This window comes from Chamaea fasciata, unplaced genomic scaffold, assembly GCF_029207755.1.
Source record: "Chamaea fasciata isolate MVZ Bird 193981 ecotype frontalis unplaced genomic scaffold, bChaFas1.0.hap1 SCAF_3, whole genome shotgun sequence".
Classification (NCBI taxonomy): domain Eukaryota; kingdom Metazoa; phylum Chordata; class Aves; order Passeriformes; family Sylviidae; genus Chamaea; species Chamaea fasciata.
Genome location: NW_027094088.1, coordinates 96,357,190 through 96,366,832, shown reverse-complemented (window position 1 = coordinate 96,366,832; position 9,643 = coordinate 96,357,190). Strand labels below are relative to the sequence as shown.

At 45.4% G+C, this 9,643-nt stretch overlaps 1 protein-coding gene across 1 annotated transcript; it reads right to left on the bottom strand.

Annotated features, from left to right (window-relative positions):
- Positions 1-1,424: 1,424 nt before the first annotated feature.
- On the bottom strand, positions 1,425-8,431 carry RPS7 (ribosomal protein S7). Its single transcript, XM_066179874.1, has 7 exons — positions 8,355-8,431; positions 7,734-7,815; positions 7,355-7,426; positions 5,597-5,740; positions 3,963-4,027; positions 2,162-2,312; positions 1,425-1,542 (listed from the first exon to the last, which is right to left on the bottom strand). Exons 2-7 carry the CDS (start codon positions 7,806-7,808, stop codon positions 1,465-1,467), a joined length of 585 nt encoding a protein of 194 aa, XP_066035971.1. The 5' UTR covers positions 7,809-7,815; positions 8,355-8,431; the 3' UTR covers positions 1,425-1,464.
- Positions 8,432-9,643: the final 1,212 nt, after the last annotated feature.

Below are 9,643 nucleotides of genomic sequence, written 5' to 3'. Positions count from 1 at the left end.
AATCAACGTGAACAATAGTCAAGGAACAAATAAGGAATTAAGTTATACTCCAGAGATAGAAGTTTGAGAAGATAGGCAAAGGCCTTAAGGTAAACAAACTTCTTCAAAGATACAGCCTGCTTTTTGTGCAAATATTCAAGCCTTGTCAGCAAGTAATAGGAAATTAACTACTAGTTGCAACAGGGCACGTTTTCCTTCTCATTGCAATTCTCTGCACAAACAGCAACAGCACAGGGCTATCAGTCCTGCCCTACTATGTCATGCCATAACTTTTAGTCTTCGTTTATTCAACGCAAAAACAATCCAGAATTTGTTTTAACATTCATGCTCTCCATAGCTAAAGAAAAGGTGTCAGGTGGGAAGCAACCAAAACTACTGTAAATGGAAAACGGAAGTAAAGGTACAAAGACCCTGTGAGTGGCACTTGTCCTCCATCTACTCTCAGGTAGGAAAATGCAAGTTATAACAAGCTCCTGTCCCATAACTTGTTCCCAACTCAGCTCTCCGCTTAAAAGACTGACTCGAAAATCAGTTGTCTTTTACTGTATTAAACCCTTACTCCTAATACTATGTTTAGTACAATCAAGTACTAAATTCTATCATTTGCCGAGAACTTTACATGATCAACTCCACACTCCTTTCTGAGCTTGTGTAAAGTGTTAACACAGATACTGAAGTCAAAAATGTAGTGTTTTGGAGGCATTATCAACCTTTGGATGCTGAAACATCTAGTCCTTCCCCACCTCTCCCTACATCACCAAGAATGTACCAAGACACCATGTTAGAACATCATTGAAGAAAAAACCTAAACATTTCTTGAAAGCAAGATCAATACCCAAAAAACCTGTTGTTCTGTGCAGCAATGTAATCAGGCACTCAGAAGTAAAAATCCCTTCCCATTTCAGTCAAGACAAAAGTGAGAAACTATAGAGCCTGCTTTTAGGCAAGAACTGGTAAGAAATGTTGCCATTTAGAGCAAGTTAAGTTACCTCAAAATCAACCTATACCTCCCCCAACCTATTTCCTAAGAATTCAAACCCCTTATGCAGATGTCATTTCTACATATTTCATGAATCACACAGCACCTGCTAGTTCTTCCAGTGTCAGGAACACGTAGGTCTCCAACTGGTATCTCATGTGCAAAACTCAGGAGTTCCACTGCTCTACAGTAATTCTCCGTATCTTCCCCAGAAGGTGATATTTGGAATACTTAGGTTTTTCACAAATTCTTTTTCCAGGTTCTGGGCTCTTTTATCCAGTTGCGTTGCAACAGTGACAAGAAAAACCTAAGAGGGCTACCATTAAAATGCTGGGCACTTAATACTTTGATTCACAGGTGTCACTCTCCAGACAGAGGTGAAGTCCCATGAACCAGTTAATCCCCATCTGTGTTTATGGAATTCAAAATTTAAATGAAATTACTCTTTTATATGAACAGTTGTTTATTCAGCCATTTTTTGCATTTTACAGCTGGAATTCTGGAAATTCAAACACCACATCTTTCCCTGTGAGCTTCTTGTACACACCAGAAAATGTTTCCACCTGTGAAAACAAATAAATCCTGCTTATACATGCTGTGTAAACAAGTAACTCTTAAGTTAACACACTTAATGTACTGTACTATTTGCCAGTGCATCTTCACTCTGAGGCCAATTATTTTCTTCTAGATTAAGGTAGCTGGGGTTTTACACAAAAGATACATTTGCTCTAGAGGATTTGGGACCTCTCTGATTTGCAACAATGTGAGACCCTGAGAGCTGAGCAGGGCCAAACACTAGCCTCCCATTTCCCCCCACCGGCCCCCCAGAACAAAACTAAGGGAAGTGCAGGCTTTACTGAGCACACCTGTTAAAGGTCGAAATGAAGTGCTTCACTTGAAAAACAAGAAAAACACAAACAAAACAACCCATATACGTACAAAAAAACCCCATAAAACACTGTCTGGTCCCATGAGGGAATCAATATAACTACTTTATAATCCCGGAGCTTTGGCAAGTTAAACTAGAGCTTTAGTTCAAAATTCTCTTGCCTCTATTACAGCACCTTACTCCAAATACAAATAGAGGCATCTTGATACACCTAAAGGCAAATCTTTTGCTACAATCTCTCAGGGATATCAGAATGTCACCCTCACCTGCATGAGAAAGTAAGTTTTATTTACCTTGTGTTCAACATTGTTCTGTTGTGCTTTGTCCAGATGGACTTTTATAAGCCTGCTGCCGTCCAGTTTGACGCGGATTCTCTTGCCCACGATTTCACTTGGGAAGACCAGGTCCTCGAGAATAGCATCGTGCACTGCAGTAAGCGTGCGGCTGAAATGCCACATTTAGATCGTTAAAACACATCCTCTTGAAAATTCTCCAGTTTGGCAAGGTTTAAAGCTTCTACAGAATGCTTTGGCTGAAAACTCAGTGTCATTTTTTCTCTTTAATGCCACAGTGTGACAATACAACACTATCACAAGGGCATGCAAAAAGAAAACCTAAATTCTACAGAGTGCAGAAACTTAATGACTGCACAAGAGAAAGTAGCCAGGTTTCTGATCTGCTAGATCACACATTGTTTTGCAGCAATAGCCCTGAAACATTCTTCTACTTCTACACATTTAATACTTAAATCAAAACCAAATTGCTCCATCTGCAACTCTGCCAGAGACAGTGACTACAAGAGTTTAAGTATGTAAGTATCCTCACCTGCAGAGAGTACATTCATGGGAGACACAATTTTGGAAACACTGGTTCTTCATCTGCCTAAACCCAAGCAGCTTAGAAGACCAATGTAATTCAAAAAAAGACTAGCTGGTCAGTGGAGTCCATGCTTAGAAGACTATTTCAAATCTACATGTGTGTTCCTGAACTGTCCAGAAGTGAGCCAACACAAGAAAAGGTGGCCCGGGTTACAAGTCTTCCAATCTGCAGCACCCTGATCTGCAGTTTCAGGGCAGTATCACTAGTAACCAACACCTGTGTGTATAGCAGCACTTCATACCTGCTGAGACTGGCATAGCTGAGGGACACAGACAAGAACACAGCAGCCTGATCTCATCTCAGAATGAGACAGGGGCAGTCCTGCACACCTGCCTTCCCTCATGCAGGAAGTGGCAGTGTGCTACTCAGGCACAAATGCCAACTTCTCTAACCACTGTGCAGTGCTAGTTTTAATAGAACACAGAGTCCTCCGGAGGCAGGACTGCAGCTAGATGAGTACTGTGAAACTGTACTTTTAAAATCCATGCCTGAAGACTGCAAAATACAGTAACACATGATGCACATAAAATACTGAGGGGGAAGAGAGAAGCTACAACACACGCCACACATCACAAAGAGGACAGACTTGTAAGACACAGACTTACATAATCATATAGCAACATATAGATGAGGCACTGACATCCACAGAGACACAGCAGTGTTGCATGTCTAGCAATCAAGTGGCTAGATGAGAGCAGGGAGGCCATTTAACACAAATGACTATACTAGTGCTATCAAATTCATATCCAGAGGGACTAGTACTCGTACCTACACCCCTCCTCAGCCACTCTCTCCCTCATTGCATCCCCTTCCAGTGTGCCAGCCTTGACTTCTGCACAGTCTAACATGTGATGTGGAAGAGGCTCTTCCTACAACTTAAAAAAAACATAGTTCTTGTCAGCACACTGTGGTAACAGAGACAGCAGTTTGGGGTTCCTTAAGCCAGCACTGCTAGCTAAAAATTTGCTACAGCTGTAGCTGGAAATACAAATGGAGTGCTAAGAAATGCAACACAGTGCCCAAAGGTGAACTTTCTACTGAACACTTTAGCAGATAACACTTTATCAAATGACAGATACTATTTCAAGCAGTAGGAGAAAGGACAAGACCACCCAATCACTTGAATGACTTCTTAAAAATTCAACCAACAATTACTTGACTAAACTATCAGGTACAAAAGGCGGCTGTCATATTGAATCAGTATCATTTACTAACCTCCTCGGACGCTTTTGCTTGTTTTTTGTGCGGCTTTTTCTTGTTGGCTTGGGCAGAATCCTTCTCTGTTAAGACAAGAGAAAAACAAGAAGGCATTTCTCAGTATCTGGTGGTTACAATGAATTCAAAACATCCCCAGCACACGCACCTTCTTACCCCACACCAGAAACCAATGCATGAAAAGCCAAAATGGTAGACTTAAGTATGCTTAGTTACATCAGCATCAGAAACTAGAGAACTGGAGCTGCCTGCAGATGGTGAAGTAGTGTACTGCTGTATTTTTCAACTACTATTCCTGGATATTTGTACTTCATCCCCTCTCCCCAAGAATAAAACCACAGCAGTGTACTGTGCCTCATTAGCACTGTGAACACACTTCTTTCTGGGAACAGAAAATCCCAGTGAATTTTAAACTTCTGTTAGACTGAGCCTCTGGCGCAAACCAGAGTAGTGAGCTCAGTTCCATAGCTAGGTGACATCTGAGATTGAAATGCTAGTTTCAATAATAAGATGTATTGCACAGTCCAGTTCAAACCCTGGCTTAATATAATCTGTTCCAAAATTAGGACCTAAATGTGAGGTCAGTAAAACTCATTTTTTACTTTCCAACTGCAAGAGTAGATGTTTTAAAACATTCTACATGGAGTTTTAGCCACCTGCAGTATTTTCTACCATCACATCACAGCTTCTCCATGACTGTATTGATGATGGGGTTACCATAATCCAAATTGGGTCATGTCATACCCATGTTCCCTGCTAAAATACAGATTACTGAACTGATAAGGAATTCTCAAGGGATTACAGAATCTTACAAAATCACAGAATATGCTGAGTTGGAAGAGATCGACAAGGACCATTGAGTCCAGCTCCTGGCCCTGCACAGAACATCCCCACAAGTCACACCATGTGCCAGAAAGAATTGCCCAAACACTTCCTGCACTCTGTCAGGGTGGTGCTGTGACCACTTGCCCGGGAGGCCTGCTCCAGTGCCCAACCACCCTCTAGGTGAAGAGCCTTTAGGTGAAGAGAGCCAGAGGCACTTCATTAAAATAAATCTTTTTGGCCATATAAAGATACAGGATAAGGTGCTCTGGCTCTTAAAATTGTATTAAAAATTTTCAGCTAGCTTCAGTTAAACCAAATGTCCACTCTGCAGACAGATCCAGACCTAGTTTGTCCAACCCTTAAGTACTGCCCAGAGAACCCTCCAACACCTTTTTATCTTAGCTCCTGCCATATACTCAGAACTTGCATAAGCTTTTTTTTCTCCTTTCCCAGTAACTTAAATTTTAAGTGCTTAGATTGTCCAAGTGTTGCAAAGTTTCTATTAATATTTGTTCTCCTTTATTTTAAGCTTTGTGTCAAACATCTGAAGGAGTAAGAGAGGGCAGAAGAAGAAAGTTATATCCTCCATGAAAGAACTTTGCAGCTCACCAAGTTTCCACTACTGCCATCTGAAAACATTTTAGCTAACATCCACCAGACACTCATTGCATTTCCTGCTGGTACAAGGAATTACTATCATTGTTACCTTGAATGGGTAATGCAACACTGGAACATGCATGAGCCTGGACTAGATTGCCTCCAGATATCCCTTCAAATCAACACTTTTATGATTCTGAGAGTATTTTTACCTGAGCAATGAACACCACATGTTTTCCACTAAATTTCTTCTCCAGCTCCCGAACTAGCCGCACCTGGATCTTCTGGAAGGACTTCAGCTGAGGAACTGGTACGAAGATAATGATGGCTTTTCTGCCACCACCTACTTCAATTTCCTGAAACAGAAGCAATTAAGTATTACATAAGCACTAGCTGGGGGTTGAGAAGTGATGTTTGGTTAGACTGTGAATCCTCTAAGCACAGGTATTGATAGTCTTGCTTCTGACTCTGTGGGGCAGGGAGTGCCCCAGAGAGCAGCAGTACCTGCCTTAATACTCTACAAAGTACTGAACAGAAAAACTTCTATCAGAGCACTTGTTTCGCTGCAGAGGAGTGATTGGGCAATAAATCCCACCATCCCTTTCAGAATCATCCTCTGAACAGCAAAGCCCATTCCTTCTGCAGGATGAGACTCAGGTACTAGAATTGTAACCAAATTGAATGCTTACCATCACATCTGCAGTTGTGCTGATACAAAGTTTCAAAAATTACTTGACACTAATGCAAACTCCTGACAAAAGTTTAGGGGAACAAATCTCTTCCTTTTAATCTACTACTTCATGGAAATCACCTTCTTTTCACCACTTGCCTAGGCCTGCATCACAACTCAATCAAAACATTTGTCACCCCTTCAAATACCAACAGGATTACAATACAATAGGACAGGTTACTTCTCCTCTGGTTTATCTCTCCAGTAGTTGATCAAATCCAAAGTTCGCATAGGCTCACAAGGCACTTCTCTCATGAAACTGGCTGCAGAGACATCCTCATTCTCTAACAGAATGGAAGGATGGATTGCTTTTCACCAGCTACCTTTTCATATGAGCCAACTCTCAGATGCCCATGGGAGATATCTCACAAATAAAATCAAGCAGCTAAGTAAACAACAAAGATGTTTCTAAAAGCCCTTCACTAAGGACAGCTAGCACTGCTGTACTTCCAGAGAGATGTGGTTTCTTCTGAAGGCCCTTCAGCTCATACACCAAGCTGCTTTGGCATTCCCAGATTCCTTAACTCAATTCCAAGCAGTCAGGGCCCTGTGTCTGTACTGGTGGGCCTGGGCAAGAACGAAAAGCAGTCCATTAAGGTTTCTGATTGCAGTGACCAGCTCCACTGCTGCCATTCAATCTCACAGGCTGACAAGTTCTAATACTAATTTTCCTTCTCCTTTTTCACTAGTTGCCTTCTTCTCTTTCTTTCTTGATGTTTCAGCTGCCTGCATGATCTAAAACTGAAATGTATACAAGCAGGCTAAGCCACATGATCAAGTCAGTCAGTTGCCTTAAACCTCCTACCACCTATTAATTGGACATAAAGAGACTCATAAAAAACCCTTGCTTTTTACAAAGAGTATTGCAGTTTATGTTTCTGACTAAGTTTCTCTAACACCTACATTTCCAGCCAATACCTACATGCAAAAAGCCAGTTTCAGGCCCCAAACACAGTCCGCAGAGATATAAAGTAGAATCATTTTAAACACCATTATTCAACACACAAAATTGTTATTCGGGCTTTTACAGTGACTTTTCAGACCAGTTCCTAAGAAAATCACTATTATGGAATCCTACGTGCTAGCAGCAAATACCAGGAGATAAGCCACAAAGCACAAAAAACCATCACAGACCATAAGGGCTTAAGACACCATTCACCTAGTACAATAACATCCACAAAAATTAAACATACACAGAACAAGTCACCAGCCAGTTCTTAGTGGAGAAGGTCCAGCCTACCTTAGCTGCTGTGATGTTCAACTCCCGCAGTTGAGCTTTTAAGTCGGAGTTCATTTCCAACTCCAGCAGAGCCTACAAGAGTGAAGTTGAGGAATAATCCATTACATACACTTCGGTTCATAAGAACACTTGAGACCAAAGTGTGTCCACAGTGCCAAAGAGCAGGCACAGACTTTTAACCACAGTCAGTATCAAAGACTTCCTGTATGACACACCAACATCCAAAAGTTTAACTGATGAAAACAAAAGCTAACTGACTCAGTTCTCAAGTAAAACTAGGAAACAATACACGTTGACAGGATCAACCTCAAAGTTTAAGGTCTGGACAACCGTCTCCATAACTTGAAGATACCGAAGAGCACAAGGAAAAGCCACATACCTGGGATATACCAGACTCGAACTCATCTGGCTTCTCGCCATTAGGCTTCACAATCTTGGCGCTAGAGCTGAACATGGCCTTTCTGCAACGCAAAAGAACACTTCGGCTGTTACCACGCATGTGTCACCTGTTCCAAACACAGCCAGGACTCTGCAATCCGGCTACGCAGCCGGACACTCCAGAACTAAGCCAGAGAACGCCCCACGGGCCGGGCCAGCCCCAGCACGTCGTAGCAGGGGGTGCCTAGCAGGCCACAGGAAAAGCGTCCCAGGGAGCGCGGGGCCTGCCCACCCCGGGGCGCGCTGCAAGGCCCCGGAGCCCAGGGAAGAGGCACCACCACTCACAGAGCCCCACGAGCCGCCCGAGGGGCGAGCGGCACCCCCGGGCCCTACTCCCGGCCCTGGCCCCCTCCTTCCGCGGGTCGCCGCCGGCCGAGGGAGGAGGGAAACCCCGCCGGCTGGCCACCCCCGGCCTCGGGCGCCCCGGCGGCCATCGGGCCCCGGGCGGGCGGTAATCGGGCGCATCCCCACGCCACGGTGCCGCGGGGGGCCCCGCTCCGCGCCCAGTCCCGCATCGCGGCGGCCCCGGCGGGAGAACGGCGGCCTCGGCCCGGGCACCCACCTCGCTCCGCGCCGGCCGGGAAAAGGGAGAGCTCTCGCGAGAGCAGCACAGATCGCGGCCCGGGAAAGCGCTGACCCCGCCCACCCCAGTGAAGCCAGAGCAGGAAGAAGGGCAGAACAGACGGTGCGAACTCACCCCGCATCCGCCGCAGCGAAGCCCGAGCGGACATTTAGAGTCCTGGCGCGGGGGGCGCGGGCTGGTACATGCGCAGTGCTGCGGAGCGCGGCGTGGGGTGGGAGCTGTACGCCCGTCCCGCTTCAGCCTTTTGCACTTCCTGCGGCAGGGAGCGAAGGAGAGGGGAGGAAAGCCAGCCCTTCTCTGACCCTTGCTGTTATGCCGAGCCTTCGCCGTGGGCCGCTCCCGCCGCACCTCTCACAGGTGGCGCTCCCTGGTGTCGAAATGCCGCTCCAGTGAAGAGCCACCAGAATCTCGGCCGTGGCACCGCGGTGCGCTGGGTTTGCGCAGCCCGCGGAGAAAGAGCGGCTCTGCCTGCGCCGAGGAGCTCCCTCCCTCTCTCCCCCCCCCCTCTCCTTCTCTCTCCCTCCGACCCTCCCTCCAGGGCTCTGCAGGACGGCAGCAGCCACCGCTCGAACAGTGGGAGAGTGGATGGTGTTTTTCCCTGCCCTCTCCTTTTCATCATTCCACGTTAATTTAGTGGGGTGGGAGTTCACCTTGATGTTCAGTCATTTTCAAGACAGAAGAGACGTGATGGAGCAGTGCTGGCACACTCACCCCTGGGCTGCAGCGAGGCGTTGTGCTGGAGAGCCACGGCCAAAACCATGCCAGGGAGCGTGCTGGCAGCCCGGGAGTGTAGGCAATCGCCTGCCAGCACAGGGCAGCCTGGCTCTGGTTTTTGTTCACCTCTCTAAACATGATCTCTCAGTTGCTTCCGCTAAGACAGTGTCACAGTGATCACAGTTACCAAACTGTTACCAGACTAAAAATAATGCATGAGTCTTCATCTGTGTTCAGGTACTAACTCAAGGTGAGAGTTCTGGGCTCAGCATACTCTGTCATCAGTAGAAGCACTCTTTTTTTATACTGTGTTATTATCTAACAAAGAAGGCTCTAATAACACTTGCACGCTTATAAACAGAACAACCTGTGCTTTTAATTTTGAAAGAAATGACGTGCATGTTGATTCAAGTAAAGGTGTCTGGCTGTATATCTAACTGAAATGGAGCTAAAACCTTGCCTCAACAAAAGATCTCCATCTTGACACTTCCCTGTTGGCTGATTTAGGTTTCTTGCCCAAGGGAAAGTCCCACTTGGAGGCAGGAATGGGGTTC

Excerpts from the sequence above, each read along its gene's own strand:
- RPS7 (XM_066179874.1), bottom strand. The coding sequence starts at position 7,808 with ATGTTCAGCTCTAGCGCCAAGATTGTGAAGCCTAATGGCGAGAAGCCA. Across the intron at positions 5,741-7,354 it reads TGAACATCACAGCAGCTAAG|GAAATTGAAGTAGGTGGTGG; the intron begins GTAGGCTGGACC and ends CTTCTGTTTCAG. Across the intron at positions 4,028-5,596 it reads ATGTGGTGTTCATTGCTCAG|AGAAGGATTCTGCCCAAGCC; the intron begins GTAAAAATACTC and ends TTGTCTTAACAG.